General features: G+C 37.9%; 2 protein-coding genes across 11 annotated transcripts in view; one reads left to right on the forward strand and one right to left on the reverse strand.

The window, feature by feature from the left end:
• The window catches only part of LOC119148959 (activating transcription factor 7 interacting protein), a 118,034-nt gene that overhangs the window by 39,637 nt on the left and 60,616 nt on the right, over positions 1–17,781 (forward strand). Inside the window, exon 1 of one of the 10 annotated variants that reach the window (XM_037389753.1) lies at positions 10,162–10,474. The exons of 8 other annotated variants lie outside the window; for them this stretch is intronic. The gene's annotated coding sequence lies outside the window, so the exon portion shown is untranslated. Of the gene's footprint in view, positions 1–10,161; positions 10,475–14,412; positions 14,707–17,781 lie in introns of those variants that run through there. One more of the 10 variants, XM_037389754.1, reaches the window with a different exon arrangement.
• Positions 487–12,276, reverse strand: LOC119148384. Its single transcript, XM_037388464.1, has 4 exons — positions 12,160–12,276; positions 9,761–10,164; positions 8,893–9,056; positions 487–4,025 (listed from the first exon to the last, which is right to left on the reverse strand). Exons 1-4 carry the CDS (start codon positions 12,274–12,276, stop codon positions 3,895–3,897), a joined length of 816 nt encoding a protein of 271 aa, XP_037244361.1. The 3' UTR covers positions 487–3,894.

Here is a 17,781-nt window from a genome sequence, read left to right on the forward strand (position 1 = left end):
TTACTGAACCTAAAGGGAAATGTCATGGCATATAGTTCACGTAACAGAACCGTTACTACAAGACAATCTGTGGAATACTTAATGCTTAAATGCTGCTTAATAAGGTCAGGAGAGAGTTTGTGAGAACGGGAATCTGTATGAATATTGACTATAAACTATTTGAAATGGTGTTGCATAGCAATGGTAGTGCTTATTCTGCTAGAATTCTGGAAAACTTATTGCCTCTGAATACCATTACTGTATTCAAAGTGTGCATAATAACCGTACGGGGCATAGGATGCTGTGCTGTAAGGCATTGTTCAGTAAGAAGCCTCTCTGGGTTAGATGACAATCTGTGTGGACAGTCTCTCAAGGAGCAGTTACCTCATAGCAGTATTATCCGCAGAAATACACTGACTGCATGGATTTTTGCAGTCTCTTTTCTTTTTCTGCCACTGTGGAATCTGCTGCTTGATATCTGCATGTTGGTAGAGTCACTGAAGATTATTTGGATTGGTCTTTTTTTTTTTTTTTTATAAGATAGGAGAACATGTATAGGTTCATGTGTGATATTCTTTGATTGAGAGGGTTCAGTCTCATTTATGGACTATATGTATTCTATAAATAGAATAAATGTAGATAATATGCTAAGTGCTCTGGGGTTTGAATTTTTTTATTATTGTTGTTACTGTGTAAGGCTCTAATTTATGTTCTTGCTTACCTTATAGTGGAGAAACTAGAAATCAGAAAAGGAAAGACAGTTGCTGAAACTGAGTGGGGTTTCTGTAGCACTATTATAACTTTCTTGCCACATGAAAATATTCTAAGATATTTTATCTGCAGTAGATACACATGGATATTTACAAAAGCATAGCAGACAAGAGGGTTTTCCCTCTTTCTGCTGCTTCCCCCCCACCTCCCCCCTTTTGCTCTGCCTTTGATTTTTTTTGACTCCCTAATGTGCAGACTTGGGGGAAAAGTCTGTATGGGAGAGGATCACCAAAACAGAATTGCATAGGCAGATTCCTGTACATAAATAAAAAGCACTCACCGGTGCCTGAAAAACCAATTCAATTGCATTTCATAAAACGGTTGTGAAAACTTCGTTTTTTCACTTGGTATCTGATGTTACATAATCAGGACATTACAGATCTTTAGAAAAGGAGAAGAATGAGATGGGGTTATTAAAAGACTGTTAGGTTCTGGTGAATATTCCCAAATGGCAAATGTCAAAATTGAGATGAAGCTCAGAGATGTTGCTTAGCAACTGTGGTAGTCTCTGGTGGCCACAGGTGAATACAGTGAGTGTTTACAGCAGCAGTGCTGCTGTAAAGTTGATTGTGAAGAAGGATTTCTAAAAAAGCTGGTTTTCCTCATGAAATTCAGTAGTAACTTCTTCCTCATTCCGGTGAATCTTCAAACTGCCTTTGTCAGGGATGGGAAACAACAATGTGGCAATAAATGCGATTTTGCAAATTGATGATTTCCTAGTGGTAAACAACACTCTGTATAAAGTATGTTGGTATTATGTTTTGTAATATCTTAGCAGTAAACTCTAGTATTTCTGTTCCTTGACTTGTCCTTCAGAATTCGAGGCAGGATTATACTGGATTACTTGTACATAGGCTATTGTAGCAGAACTGGGAGAAAAAAATATTAACTGTATCGAAGGATAAATTGCTTTCAATACCTTTTTTTCCTGTTGCATCAGCTGTAGTATCCTCTGTGACCCTTGCAACACTCCCTGCTGCGTATCTATTCAACTGTATTGTGTGGTCTTAGAAGTTCAGCAAACCCTACCGGCAGCAGCTTCACTTTATCTCTCCCTTCACTTAAAGATTTCCTAGTGCAAACATATTTTGAAATAGAATTTCTTACTTAGGCAGCTTGTGAACTGTTTTGAACATTATTCGGAAATGAAATTTTGCAGGTGGAAGATTAATATGAGTAAATGGAATGTGAAGGTTGAAACCTATATGTGAAAGTACAGTCTAAATTTGCAGAAATGTTAACAGTACTCATTTTGATCAAGTTTTGTAGGGGTGAGGATCTGAATCAAAAATTCATTGCATTACGTTGCACTTCCAGTTCATCCTGATTTTTTTTTTGCTTCAGTTCTTTGAATTTTTAAAAAAACAACAACAAAACAACCAAAAAACACGCAAAGAAGTGCTGTTTTTGACAGGCACTTTGAAGTCTGTGTCAGTTGCTCAGTATCTTCTAGTCTGGACTTGTGAAAATACCCTCCTTCCCTTTGCAGAATGGTGTCCTGGTTTTGGCTTAGAATTAATTTTCTTCTTAGTAGCTGGTACATTGCTGGTTTTGGGTTGAGCTTGAGAATAACTTTGATAGCATACGGATGTTCTAGTTGTTGCTAAGCAGTGCTTACTGTAAGTCAAGGACTTCTCAGTTTCCCATGCTCTGTTGGTGAGCAGGTGCACAATAAGCTGGGAGGGAGCACAGCCAGGACAGCTGACCTGATACCCAAAGGGCTAGACCATACCATGGAACATCATGCTCTGTAAAAATTGGGAGGAGTTGGCGGAGAGACACGGATCGCTGCTCTGGGACTGGCTGGGTATTGGTCAGCAGGTGGTCTGCAGTTGTACTGTGCATCACTTATTTTTCTTGGGTTTTATTCCTCTCTCTCTATTTTCTCCTTTTTCATTATTATTTTAATTATTAAACTGTTCTTACCACAACCCACAGGTTCTACCTTTCTTCCTGTTCTCCTCCCTGTCTCATGGGGGAGGGGTGGTGGTGCAGCAGGAGAGCAGTGAGCAAGCAACTGCATGGTACTTAAGTTCCTGGCTGGGGCTGAACCACAACAAATGGGATCTTTTAAGCCTTGCAGTGTACCTTGCCCTTAAAACAATGACATTCATAGTAGTGTTTATTTGACATCCTGTTTAGCTACATTTTTATGTAGGGTATTCCTAAATAAAAACAAATTCTGCTGCATACCCTCTCTTCATCACTTCTGCTTCACCCTCAAATATTAAAAACACTGTCTTTGTCTACTTGCATCTTGTAGAATTTTGTAAGATCCTGTTAAACTTGGTATTCCTTGAAATGTCTTCAAGTATATTTCTCTATATTTTTATCAACAGCATTTACTGAATGAATGGCTTATTTTATCTCACCATGTCACAACAGTACACAGTCAAAAAATGAATTCTAGAAGAAGATGCTAAATGAAGCTCTAATCATATTGGTTGACTAAAGAAATGGAAATCGGGTACTTGGAATTCAGCTCTCAGGTCTGATAGAAGTCTTGTGTTATATCCTATAAATTAGAAATTACATTTCGGAAGCAGAGTCTTCAGTTTATCAGTTTTTTGTGTATCTGACCAGAGGTGCTAAACAACCTGAGGTTTTTTTTCCAGGGAGGAAGCTGGCTAAAGATAAGTTCACTGCTGCCTATTTCAGTGTGATCTCATACTGACTGCATATTGGTTTTAAGCTTCCATATACAATAATTACATTTAAAACCCTATGTAAATAAAACTAGATCCTTAAGTTCACAACCTAATTACCATCTTCTAGACTTTCTATTATAAGCCAACTGATCACATTTGCTCCAACCATATATATCTATATAAATACAAATATATGGAGTATATAAAATATATATGTGTGTATGCATATAACATAATCCGAGTAGAACTTTTAAAATGGTTTAGCTTACTAGTAGAAGATTGTGTAGCTTGAAAGGTATCTTCTTAATTCTGCAGCTGCGTCTCTCTTACTGAAGATGTAGCATTCCTGCAGAGGACTGGTGGACTAGTCATCTGTCCATCTTCTAAAGGTCCCATTTTAGAGGGTTTTTTAATGCCTAGCAGCTAATGCTGATCTTTTGGTCACAAAATCAGTCCTAAGGCAAAGTTCATAGAATAGCCCAGGCTGGAAGTCATCTCAAAAGATCATCTGGTAGGGAAGCCTAGATGCGATACCTAACACCCTGTCCAATCCCATCTTGAAAACCTCCAGCGACGGGGATTTTACCACACACCTGGGGAGGCTGTTCCAGTGAATCATTACTCTCCCTGTAAAAAAATAAATAAATAAATAATAATTATCTTGTATTGAGACACAAGTTCTTCCTTTATATGATTTTGTTGTTGTTACGCACCAACTGATTTCAGCCAAACTTTAAAGGTATCAAAACTGTAAAGTTGGCTTCTACAAGCTGTATGAGAATTGTTGATTGGATAGAAGTAGAAGGAATCAAGTCAGTGTTCCTACTGAGGTACAGGTAGGGCTTTTAGACAGTCACTTCTGTTTAGTAGCAGCTGGCTCATCAACTGGCACATGTATAACTTCAGAAAAGTCAGAGGACATACTTTTGTCAATACAGGCTTTGGAGTTCTATCAGGAAAGAAAAGAAAGCAAGTTATGCAGAACTGGAAAAATCTCCTATTTTCATACTTTTGTTTGTTATTTTTTTAATGTGAAAATATGTAGAAAAGAATTCCTGATTTTCTGTGTATATATGTTTTTTCTGCCTGCTTGTTATTTTTTCTTACTCATAACCACTTTTTGAAGGTGGTCTGCAATGGTATCAACAGAAATAAAGCTTTTCCATCTTGCCTTTTTGTTCTGGACAATACCAGAGAATAGAAGTGTAAATGCTTACATTGCATCTTTTGGAGTCACTACTTATTTCTTCAGATAATACCAGTTTCCTTTAGAATAATCTAACCTCATGCAAGACCTGCCATTACAAACAGAGTCAGTTTGGCAAGTAACTAGTTTGCTCGTGTTTTACTGTTATTTTTGATCAAGACAAAGCATAAATGTTATGAAGGTAGGAGAGACTTGAGAATCGCACATTGTGTGCGGGTTCTTACTGTTGTGCTTGGTTGGTTGGGTTTATTTCTAGGCTTTTCATCAGATCTTGAGTAGGCCAGTTAGCATGCCTTCTCTATGGCTCAGTTCTCCATCAGTGAAGTAAGTGCAAAATGTATGCAAGCAGTAGAGAAATAACCCAGGTCTTTGTTTAGCAGAGGAGTCAGAAAGTATCAAGCATAATAAAAGTTAATTTAACTGCTGGCTCACTCTGGTCAGAATTTTTTTCATAATGCAGTTGGAATTCAGATTCCTATCTCCCATCTGTCTCTTTCTGTCCTGTCCATATCTGTGTCTCCCCTCCACCATGTTTTTACTTCCCCTGCATGAACTAAGTGTTTTTCTTTCTCTGGCAGCTAAGTCTAGGAAATACTGGTGTTCTCAAGGAAGTGTGTGCAAGGACAGAAAAAATAAACAGGGTAAAACAGCTTTGTTTACAATTGGTTTTGGAGGGAAATTTTACTGGCTTTTTGTATGCATTAAAATTTATCTGTTTAAAGGCATTACTGTTGAATTCATGCATAACTTATTGTCTGTACCTGGTTTCAGATTTGGTACTTCAGTGTCTGAAATTCTTCTTTAGGGATTCAAGGAGTGAATGCAATCAGTTGAGATCAGAATGATCATATCTACAATATTTATTGAAAATTATTTTAGTATTATGTGACAGAATTTATGCATGCCTTGTTCAAGATCAATATTTGATACTTGGGTTGAAGACAGGTGTGACTGCAGGTAACCAGTCAAAGAAGAGACTCATCTAATCCAAACTGGTTTGCCAGTAGGTGTATTTGAAGTGCTGTGCTCCAAACTTCTCTACTTTTATGTGCTATTGTTTGAAGCTTGTGTCCCCAGATGGTTAGATGGGTCTCTGAATGGTCAGCTCTCCTGAGACACGAAAGCTGCATCAAATTTGAATTCCTACTGTGTTTATACATGACTTTTGGCAACTTAGTACAACTATATTATAGTATGCTTAGGTTAGTTTCATTGTTGTTCTAGAGTGTGTAACGTCCAAGATAATTTGAAAATACACAGAAGTTATTTTAATCCCAAGATACTACATGCTGATAAGCTGCACAGGAAGGTAAATTTATTATTGGTATGTACTGTGGAGTCATACTGTACTATGTAATGAAAAAACACAAATTATTACCTGTAAGCTGGCTTTAATACTTAGTGAAGATGTTTAGATAAGCAAAAACTCCAATTGTTTGGTATATGCCAAGCAGAGCTAGTGTTTGGGGAGTTTTATTCTGTGGGGTTTTTTCCTAATACTGTTTCTCAAATTGTTGGGTTTTTTTTAAATCGGTTTTCTGTCTTTGTAGCAAAAATGACTGGGGGGGGCCAACACACACTTTAATGCTGTCAACCTCTGCTAAAGATCAGAAATTTGAGTATTGAGATAATCTGTGACACCTTAAGGGGTTACTTCTCCCTGTTGGTCCTTGTCACAAATGACTATTCTCTTTGATTGTCAAATGCAGACACGTGAATTTTGCAAATCATGTTTATGTAAGATGTAATTGGTTTTAGGCTAAGTCATTTCAAGCTTCAATAGTTATATCCCTTAAGGATACTCTGGCACACTAGACAGGGAATTTTCTCAGCAGTGTGACCTTTTTAGTTGATGCAATACTCACTTTGTGTTTGTTTGGGATAACTGAATATTAAGTAGAGCCATCCAAACCAGCTGTAGGTTATAAATATACTCTTTCTTAATTCATTTTCCTGGTATGTTTAAAATAGATACCAGGTCACTAAATTAATGGGGAATTCAAATAGATATGTGAGTAGAGAATTTCCACAGAAAATTTCTACAGCTCAAATGCATGTAACTCTGGCTTTATGTGACCAGAAAATCTTGAAAAATATTATGGAATAAAGTTGGTCATCCAGTTTAAAGCACCAAAGTAATGTTGACTAATAACATACTTCATGGTAATAAAGTCAGTTGGCAAAAAGCTTAGTGTCTATATATATTTATATGAGCCAGCACAAATATTTTTTCCCCTTTTTTTAATAGAGATTTACACATACTGCAGGATGTTCATTGAAATGTTTTTAAAGGGATGGGCTAGTATGGATTTATGTATTTTCTGTACTAATACACATGGTATTGAATTCATAATACTGAGTATATTCAACATTTGTTATCTGTAATTGAGCATATAAGCCTGGAAATATTTAAATAAAGTTGCACATTAAGAGCTTGGTATTGTCCACAGAGCAGAGGGCGATTTTTGTCTCCATTTCTTAATACTCTGTCCAAAAGCAGTGTGTGTTTTGAAGTCCTTCCACCACTGTATAATCTAGCACAGCTCAAAACCAGAGGTTAAATTAGATCTTTAATCTGCTGCTTTACTTTATTTTGGAAGCTTTTGAGAAATAATTACCTAATTATTGCACCTATTGCTTTTTTCAGAGTAGTAGTTATGAGCATTTAAAAATAATAAAGACATACACTTGAAGATATGAAATACTTTTTTCATTATGGGAACAGCTTCCTTGCCCTGTCCCTAAAAAGCCTGAATAACCAGATGAAGCTGACTTTATGGGACATCTGTAGTGCTTTGTCAACCTCTGGGTCTCCCATCCATTACAGCAAGCCCTTGACATACATTCACACCCAGAAAAACCAGGGCTGTTCTGTTGCACGTTCTCGTGCAGCAGCCCTGATGTTCCTGTGATTGTTTTGTCAGCCAGTTCAAGGAGCTGAGTTTAATAAAGCACCGATCCTACCAAACATAGCTCAGTGCTGTAGTTGTACAGGTAATACAAGTTGATATTGAAAGACTGGTATGCCACACACTAGTCTTGAAGCTGTTCTCTGTTCCTCCTTCTGCCCCATCTTGTGCTGGCTTAACTGTTAAAAGCAGCTTCATGGTTAACAGCATCAGACAACTCATCTGGGCTGAGATTTATTTTACTTGCTGGGTTGTTTTGTATTTGCTGGGGTAAACTAAAAGGTTAGCTTCAACATGACTGAGGTCCCTAACCTGAATTCACATGCCAGTGCTTGCTTCATATTCTTGCTTTATTTCATCCTTCATATGCAAACGTGACTGCATACTGTGTAATGTAATAACATACTTTATGTGGAGTGAACGCAATTTTGTTCTTAATGTTCACTCAAAAACATTGATAGGAAGAATAAACTTAAAAAAATCTAAAAAGCCAAGGACATTTTCCCATCAAGTGAGTGATTACTTTCGGAACATTCCTCTGGTCCTCCTTTACTTCTATTCAGATATCTTTGTCTTGGAGTGTATAACTGAGTTGACATGAGTATATTAGCATTAGGTATACGTCAGCACCTCAGAAATCAATAGGGCATCTCATGCTTTGCTGCTTGTTTAAGGTGCTGCTGATGCAGATAAATACAACTGTGCCACATACAACTAATGTGACATTATTTCAAAATCTTTACCTACTTGCATTGAATTTTAAGTGTGGCAAGAAGATACCAAAGAGAAAATAGTCTCTCACATGGTAACAAATCTTAAGATCTTGCATTTGGTCTCAAAACAACTTGGGTAAATGGAGTATAGCGAAATCATTAAGTCATCTGACTATGCAGCAAGTATAGTGAGAAAAGGGAGGGAGTATGTTGAAGGTTCTAGAAAGGAAGAATACAGCAAGAATCAGTACCATTTCTGGCTACTTTCTGTCATCAAAACACCCTTCAGAACTAGTTCTGTTGTTCTTAACATTTATGTCCTTGATTGGAACTACATAAAGAAACCATCTTGGCGATTGTTGGCTTTCTGTTTCCTGTTCTTTGGTCAGTTTAGCAAAGAATTGAAGTCTGCCAATCTGTGTCTGCAGAACTTGTCCGAAGCATGCTGAAGTTGAAGAATCATCTATGCTATGATGACTTTTGGCTTCCTTCACTTTAACCTTCCTATTGGGATTTCTTGTTAATTTTTGTGATTGTTTTGTCAAGTCATTCAGAAGCTATCAGCCATTGTCAGTGGTCACTCTGTGACCATCAGTGTTGGCCACTTTTCTTCCATTCACCTTATTTAGTTGTGACAGCTTTGTAGAAAACACATTTTTACATACCAGAGGTGCTTATGTATACTTTACATATCAGATGGTGCTTTTCCTGCTGCTGAAGTCCTGGATTAGGCAGCCATATATGTCCCATGTTGCACTGGGTGCTGCTGTCACCCATCTTGCTGTGTTGGCTTTCCACTTGCCTTTGACCCGTTCCATGAAATGGAAACCTGGGGGCAGATGTGGTCAACAAAAAAGCCTGAAAACCTCTTTATTTGCTTCTGCTGCAGTCAGAAGAGTTTATGCTGTCAGTTCAGTAGTACTGAAAACCAAACTTGTGTAGGCAGTATCTGTTTTGTAGGTTGAAAATGGTAAAATACTGTACATGTAAATCACTGCTGTAGTTATTCATAATAGAACATGTATTTACATAATAACTCTGAAATGGTGTGCTGTACTTACCCCATTTTGTATGTAGGTTTTATTCTCAAGATGTCTGATCTGTTTACAGAGCTTCTTTTATTGGTTCAGTTTACATGCATTCCCCTCCCCCCCCCCCCCAGTTTGAGCACACCAGTTACATGGGTGTGTCTCTGGTGACGCACCTTTAGCAAGGGGTAACTCGGAAGCCAAGAAGTCTGTAACTTCCTGTGTTTGAGTCCACATGTGATGACAATTCAATGACATCAGTTGCGGGTGAGTCAATTTTCACCTCACCAAACTGACATGGGATACCAGACAGATCAAGAAAAATTGTTTCTGCTCCAGCTCACTTTGAAATGAAGGTGAGACTGAAAGATGTGCAGATTATAATAGTTAATATTTAGATTTGAAAAGGGAATTACTTAAGAATATTTTTTCTATTTTAAAAAAAAACAAAAACAAACCAAAAAAAACACACACCAAAGACCCGTGAGAGTTCAGTGTGCCGTACCCGCACATAATGCCTCTGCCGCTGGCACAAAGCAGGAAGCTTGGGCGCCCCTTCGTTCCTCGTGTTTGCAGAGTGACCGTTTCCCGGCGCCGCGCCGGCAGCTGCAGCGGCGCGGACGCACGTTCCGCGGGAGGGGGCGGGCCTGTAAGTGCGTCTCGCCCGCGCCCGGCTCGCTGACGCCCTGCGGCGCTCGGTTTATTTTTAGTCTGTTGCCGGGTGGATTTGCACGGGCCCCTGGCGTGGCTCCGCCTCGCGGCGGCGGATTTACTTATGCAAAGCAAGTGTCCTGTAGCCAGTCCCGAGCAGGCATGCAAATTCCCCGTAGTCTGCAGCCATGAGGCGAGAAGTCTGTCTGCGCTGGTCTGGGAGCTGGTGAGGGGCAAGATGGCCGCAGGGGCTGCCTGCTAGTCTCCCTCCCACCGTCACAGGAGAAAATGTGGCCTTTCATGTGGGAAAAAGGCAAATTGTCTTCTTGCCCCCAAAATCTGAAGATTGTAGAAAGTCTCCACCAGGCTTCAATTAAGTGAATTTATGAAACTGTTGGTTCCATCACATACTTGAAGACCAGCCTCCACCAACCTGAGGCGATGCACCGGGCAGGAATTCAGCAGGGACTTCTGTATGTGGAACTGGTCTGAGCAAGGAACAAGCAAGCAAGGCAGCAGGTGCACCACACTCCCTTGAGAAGGGATATCTTCCCTAGAGGAAATACTGGTAATATTTTATGAAACAGCAGGTTCCTACAGCCAACTAATCAACTGCTGTTTTAGTTCCATTTTAAATTGTTGCTTTTTTGTTACTTCTAAAAGGCACTTGTGTATGCATGACAATGTTTTAATGCAGCATCACCTTTTTTCTTGCAAGTTTTTTCACTTTTGTTTCTTCTGGCATTTGAGAAGTGAGCTCAGGGTACCACTGTTAGCATTAGATAGCTCGCCTCTGAAGTCTGATGTCACCAAGTTGCAAGTGTTTGAAAGCTGAAATTACATCACAGCAGCTACTTGCATATGTAATATGTGAACCAGTTTAGAAAATACTTTCCAGAATGTTATGGGTAAATATATAATTTTTTTCATTGGAATAGTGTTATTCTACATTTTATCTAACAGAACACTTGTATTAAGAGATCTGCCTTAAAAGGATGCAGTTCTGCATACGTGAGTGATAACTTGCTACAGCTGTAGCTTGTTGAAGTTTCACATCAAAATTTCACCTATAAAAGGGAAAAATGCTGTATTTTACAATGCACAGAAAACCCTAAACATGAGCAGAACATCTTGCCTTTTAATGATTTTTTTTTCAGTTTCTCATTTTTTGGTTTGCTTGTACGTGAACAGTTAATTCAGGTTGTTGAGGTTTTAAATTTGGAATATCAGAAGTCAGGTAACTTTTTAATTGTAGATGTGTTCTGGAAGTTAGCGTCCACTTCTATAGAAGTATTAGCTCCTCTTATTTAACGATTATGGTAACTGTTAATCCTGTTCCAAAGGTGGAAAGGCAGTATAACATCTAAACTGCATATAATAGAAATACTCTACAAATATTCAGCTTTATATAAACTTTAGTAAATCCTTTTTTTTTTCTTTACAGAAAGAAACATACTTAGTCCTTTAGCTTGTGCTAAAAAAAAAAAAGCAAGAAAGCTGAATTTTGCTTTTGTTACAGATTATTTCAAACAGCAGTACTTGTTTAGTGTTAGGAAACTTCACAGCTGAATTGAAAGCTTATGTTTTGAGTTGTTGATGAAAGTTGAAATATGACACTTGTGGGAAGTACCACAGTTGCTCCAGCTGAGCTCCACTCAAGCAGTTAACTGATGTAATGACCTAAATGGCTGTTAAAATTTAGTTTACAGAAAAAAACAGAACTCTTTTTGGAGAATGAGCTTAAACTTCACTTGCTAAAGACTGGGTGTTTCTAAGGCACTTGAGTTGTTTGTTTTAATGAAGCACTGTATAGGAAAGATTCTTGCTTGTTTTCCATTCTTCCATCTTCAAAAGTATGCGTTTTATGTATAGCAGTTATCAAGGCATAAATTGATGAGCCATGTAAGGACAATTCTGCAAAGCCACCATCAGATGAAAGATCTTAGTTGTGTAAATAGACCTGACAGTTCTTTTTTCCTATGAGGAATCAGTTTTTTCCACAAGGCATGGTAGCCTCATGGGAAAAGAACTCTAAAGTGACTATTTTAATATGAGAAACATGTTTGTGAGCCAAAGTCAAAGGTGCTATTAGTCTTTGGAGGCAGAGAAAACACAGGACAACTGCTTAATTCACTGTGATGCCAAAGTCGTGAGAGTGTAGTTTGAGTTTGTACCTGAAGTTACCAATCAAGTACAGTACACAAGACCACATAACCTGTTTGAAACGTCTACTGTGAAATTACTCTGGTTTACCAAGCCTGTAACTGTGCGTTCAGGGTGTTTTTCTTCAGCGTAGATACACATGTGGACTTCAGAAGGCGGTTTGCAAGGGTGGGAGAGAATGGCCTCTGTTTTCAAGGTAGAAATCATATTGCACTCCTGAAAAAATACTGATTTTTTGCTGCTTCTGTGTTGGGACACTAGAAAAGCATGGGTGCTGCACATTATGTCAGAAAAGGAAAGGTTACCAGCTGGCATGCTTGAATCCGGGTTGAAGTTCAGTAGTGGTTTTGATTCAATATTTAACATCGTATTAATTCAGTGGTTGTAATTAACATAGACTAAAAACGCACCTGCATGTTAAACGCTGCACCGTTCTTGCGGCCGTGCACCCCGTGTGCACTGCACTCGTGTGTTTGTGCTTTTGTGCAGCTCCAGCTTTTAAACTGAAAACCCGTAACACATTTCTTACGTCATTTACCAGCAATTTGGAAAATGTTGATGCCGCTCGCCTGGGCCGTGGGCCCCTGTGCGTGTGTTTGTGTCCTGGCCGACCTGCCGATGGCCTCGTGGGGTTTGTTGCTGGGCGGAATTTAAGGGGCTGCTGTGTGATTGGCTGCCGTGCAGCTGCTCCTTCCAGCCAATCGGAGGCGGGGCTCGAGTCCGCGCTCCCGCAGCGCCGAGGCGAGGGCTGCGGCCCGGCACGTCCCGCGGGGAGAGGAGGGTGCAGGGTCGCGGCGGGCTCCCCTTCGGGCGCGCTCGCGAAATTACAGGGCACTGCTGCAGGGAAGAATGCTGCTTGTTTGTTAAACCGCAAACATCAATAATGGATATTAAACACGGGGGGGAAATAGAAGCTAAAGTTTTGGATCTTTTTCTTTTAAATTACAGTGGACCTTGTTTTGCTGTTATGTGCGCTGCATGAAATAGGACAGGATGGTGGTGTAATTTTTTCTTAGAAAATGGCATGTTCGTCTTAGCTTTGTTCAGCCAACACTAACATAATTCTAGTCTAAAAGGAAAAATCAATCAGGTGTGCTAGAAGAAATATAATTTGCACTTATCATATGTTCTGTTTATTAAATTTTAAAATAAAGGTATATTTGTATGTGGATCTCAGTGGGCTGGTGGTTTGCGTCTTGCATTAGTGGTAGGAAAATTATTAGCACATTATTTCCACGCATATTCTGTAAGAATAGATCACAAATGGAGGGTTTTTTTCAATTTGAAAACAGTTTTTAAATTTTTGACAATTTATATCGACATTTCTATAGAGGACTTCAACTGAAAAGTGCTTTTTATGAATTACTACTTAAAAGGTAGGTTCTGTTCACCACTTTCATTCTCTGGGACTGTCCATCTAGAACAAAATACTCCTGACCATTTGCTGCCGCACTTCCTTGATTTGGCTATGCTACATTATAAGCAGACATGCATATTGAAGCAGTGTTTTTCATGATTCAAAGCTTTACTTCCTTCATCTAGTTAGTGTGCTTTGGCAAACGTGTCATGCTTGCGCTTTTGGTTAGCACTGCGTGCACTTCAGGAACCCTGCACCAATGCTGTTCTAGACCAGTGGTATTATGCAAACCCCATTGTGCGCTATTGTTTAGATTGCAACTACTCCCTCCCCCCCTTCCGCTCCCCCGCCGTTTTCGTGATCTTTTCTTTGTCTGCTGCCTGTTACCGGGCAGGATTCAGGCAGCTGCTTGCTGATTGGCTAACATTTCCAGAGGCTCTTGGGTTGCTCATATGAGCACACGGTTATAGGCTAATCCGTAGCAGCTAAACTAATACCTTCCCTTGTAGTTTCACAGCAGTGATCTCTCTACAGACTAATAATATTAATAAATAAATAAATAAAAAATAGCGGGAATACTTTTTAATTGGCTAAGAGAGGAGTCCTTTGCATATTCCTAGCTACACTGGGTACGTTTTGGTTTTACCATGTAGAACACATTTGGTCAAGGGAAAGAAATCTCCAGGTATTACTGGAGGGAGGTGCCTATTGATGTGTTTGTGCCTCTCCTGCTGAAGTATCTATGACTTTCAAGCTTTAAATGAAAAAGGGAATTTTCCTAAATTATATCTAAACAAATACAATTTGTGTGGTGGTCATTCAAAAAATGATTATTCAAAGCAAAAAAAGCAACCAAAAACCTACCAACTACACACTTAACTGTACATACTGGAGTAATTTTATCTGTTCCATACAAATGCCTTTCTTTGAAATAAAAATGCCCTTCTTTGAAATAAAAATGCCCCTCATTGGCTTGATGCCTGGACCACTCACTTCCTCCTTGTGACTTGGTCACATGATGAGTAAAAACTGAAAATACCCAAGCATCAGATGAGGGAAGTGCATAGCAAATGTAGTTAAACATTGTTTTAATTGTTAAGTGTAAAGGGAGATTACCAACATACATTCATTTAGCACAGTACTAATTTTAAATGTTTTATTTGTGCAAGACTGAACTCGCGAAACCGGCTCTGGAGTTGGTCTCTGAAGGGCAACTTCCTTACCCCTTTGAAAGACTGGAAGGCAGTATTTATCAGATGGCTGCTGATTGGCTTGCACCGGTATGACCAAACCTGTCTGGACTGGTTACCGATTTATTTGTTTCTTTTACTCTGATCTCACATGAGATCTGTTACTGGCTGCAGTGTGCTCCCTTGTGGGTATGGGCTGGAAACACTTTAAGGCTGTCTGCAGTGATACATGATATTTAGCTGTTAACCGGTGTTTGGTATTCATGTTTTAATTTTATCTGTGCTTGTAATTTTGTCACTTATGGTAGCTTTTATTGGATATTGTTTGGTTGCAGGAGATTGTGGGATTGAGCTGAAAATATGCATGAGTTACTCAAATAACCATCTAACAATGGAATTTTATGAGAAGCCTTTTTTCCATATAGGTTCACTGTTGAACTGTATCAGAGCTTTGTTCTTAAACTAGATTTTGGATAATATCCTAAGATACAAAGTAAATGTAATTTCGGAATATATTAAAAATTCAAGCTTATTCATTCAGTATTTTAAGAAAAAAAGTAAGGATGCATCAATATAAAGGTATTCTGATGTTTGATTTTTTTTTAAGACTCTTGGCAAATTTAAGAAGGAAGTGCCCTTCATTGTGCTCTGTATTTATGATATTTTATGTTAAAAATATGAATGAAAGACTGCCTAGATAATTAAGGAAACTAGAGCAGAAAATACTTGTTTATAAAATTATATTTTGTGATTACTCAAGTGATGCAACTATTAGTTTAATTTTAAGTTGTCTGAATATTTTATTAATCTATTAGTGTATCTTCAGGTCATAGGAAAACAGGATTGTGAATTTTGTAATATAAGAACTTTTACATTCTGGGTAATGCTTATAAAAGAAAGCATTGCAGTCCAGGACATCAAACTACTTGTCTGTCTTAATTTTGATACAAAGGCCCTGTATCTTTGTAGAGTATTAACAGAAGACTGGTCAGCTATTATGAGATCTTTCAATTGTTCATCATTAGTCGAGCCTGGAATTTTCTGGTTTTTTTTCCAAATTGGCTCTACATCTGTAACAGCATGCATGTTGCTTGTAGGGGATTACATGCATGGAATGCAAATTGGATGATTAGTACTGTTACATGACAGTCTGATATATGCGTTTATAGTGACATGAAAAAACATGCTTTACATTCCAGGTTCTTGGGAAGAAGGAAGGGATGTGCTTTCAAAAACTGCATGCACATTTCTGAAATACTAGAGGTTTTTTATATGCTGCTTCTAACTTCAGGACTAGAATTACTGTGCTAACTGTATTATCTTCTGGAGGAATATGAAGACAAGAAGATGTAGCATGTAGATAGCTCTGGAAGGTTGTTAACAGCTCACCCTGGAGTTTGTATTTCAACTGACTGTAAATGGTTATGTGATGAGAGTATTTTCTGAAAACAAATAGGTGTTTCAAATCAGTGTTTCTGTAGGTGTTATATTTTGCTCCTACTAGTGGCAATGCAGTAACAGGCAATCCTGCTCAGAAAATGTAGTTCAGACTAATTCATTTTGTATTGGTATTACTGAGAGTCTGTAAATAGAGCTGATACAACCTTTTGTTCATCTGTTCCTGAGGTGTGAATTGAAGTGTTATTTAAGCACCATCAGTTACTGGAGTAGAAGGATTCAGAACTGAAGTGGAAGGGAATCTCAATGTTATGTTAAAAGGAAATGCAAAACGAGTAGAAAACCCACTGTTTTTTAAAAAAATCATGTTTATTTCTATTTTGCTCATATTTTTATCCGTTTATGTTAACTAAGTGTATAAGAAGCCTTTTGTAAAATACAGTATGTCATGATTGTAAGGTATAGAGTTGTCTTGGTAGTTGAATACATATTGTACCTTAGAATACAAATTCATATCTTACTGTATAAAATTTTAGTTGGGCAACGCATAAATATTAAATAATGTCCTTCGTAAACAAACTGTTCCAAGTAAGCTAGGAAGGATCCAGCAGAGAACTACCAGAATGATAGGAGGCTAAAGCACATGACTTACAATGAGATGCTGAGGAAGCTTGACAAGTTTAATCTGAAGAGAAGGCTAAAGGGTAATTTTAGGGCTGCCTAAATAAAACTTGCAGGCAAGGTTAGTTACAAAGAGGGTGGAGTCATTAGAGACAGTGGAGTATCTGTTTTGTGAATTTTATGGCTTGGTTATACAACCCATTGCTGATCTAAGCTATGTTGGTGATAGTTCTGCTTTTTTATATATTAAAAAAAAAACCAACAAGAAAATATATCCCATCTGAAAAGACAGTGTGGTTTATTAATTAATTTCTCAGCTCTGTGAATGAAAGTAGGTTGGGGAAAGATGCAAAATTAACTGTATTAAATATTTAAAATGCATCCTTTGTGTAATAATTCTGCTATATCAGTGATATAAACATTTGCTTATCTGGTGCTTGTGGAAAAAATAAAATTCATATAGAGATAACTGCCTCATTCATTTTCTTTATTTTTTCTACTTGCTGTAATAACTTTTAACTACTATTACCTAAGTGACTTTTTGCATGTTTTGTCAAACTTAAGGCGTAACTTATGGTGTAGTAGCTTCAGTAGAGTTAAATTCGTTAGCATCAGCTGATTCAAGATCATAGTTGCTGAGTTTCATTTAGGATGTACTCAGTTCCTTAACTGCTTTCCGCTTCTGAACAATATTACCATATCTAATTCTTTAAAACTGGGTCCGAAAACAAGACCACATGGGGAAAAAATATAGTTAAAGAATCCCTATGGATTTCTTGGTTTTGGTGAATGGAAACAAAGAAATAAGATTTTTGTTTTATTTCAACAGAATTATTTTAACTTCCTAGGTGATGCGTGATTTAAGTCTGTTCGTTTGATAAAGTAAATTGTCACACATAATTTTTCTTAATTTTTTAATATATTATTTATCTTATTTTTCTTGATATTTGCCTGGGTGGATGGAATAAATAAAATTACATGGAGGGCAAAAACGTCATTTTTCCTTGAAAAAGGAAATTGTTCTAAAGGGAGGTACAAAATCATAGTTTATAGGAGCACAACTGATCTAGTGAAATATTATTGCAAATTGAATGAAAATGCTCTGAAATTCCAAGTTTAGTTAACCATTGTATTAATATGGAGGAT

Source organism: Falco rusticolus, chromosome 5 (genome assembly GCF_015220075.1).
Source record: "Falco rusticolus isolate bFalRus1 chromosome 5, bFalRus1.pri, whole genome shotgun sequence".
NCBI classification, from domain to species: Eukaryota; Metazoa; Chordata; class Aves; order Falconiformes; family Falconidae; genus Falco; species Falco rusticolus.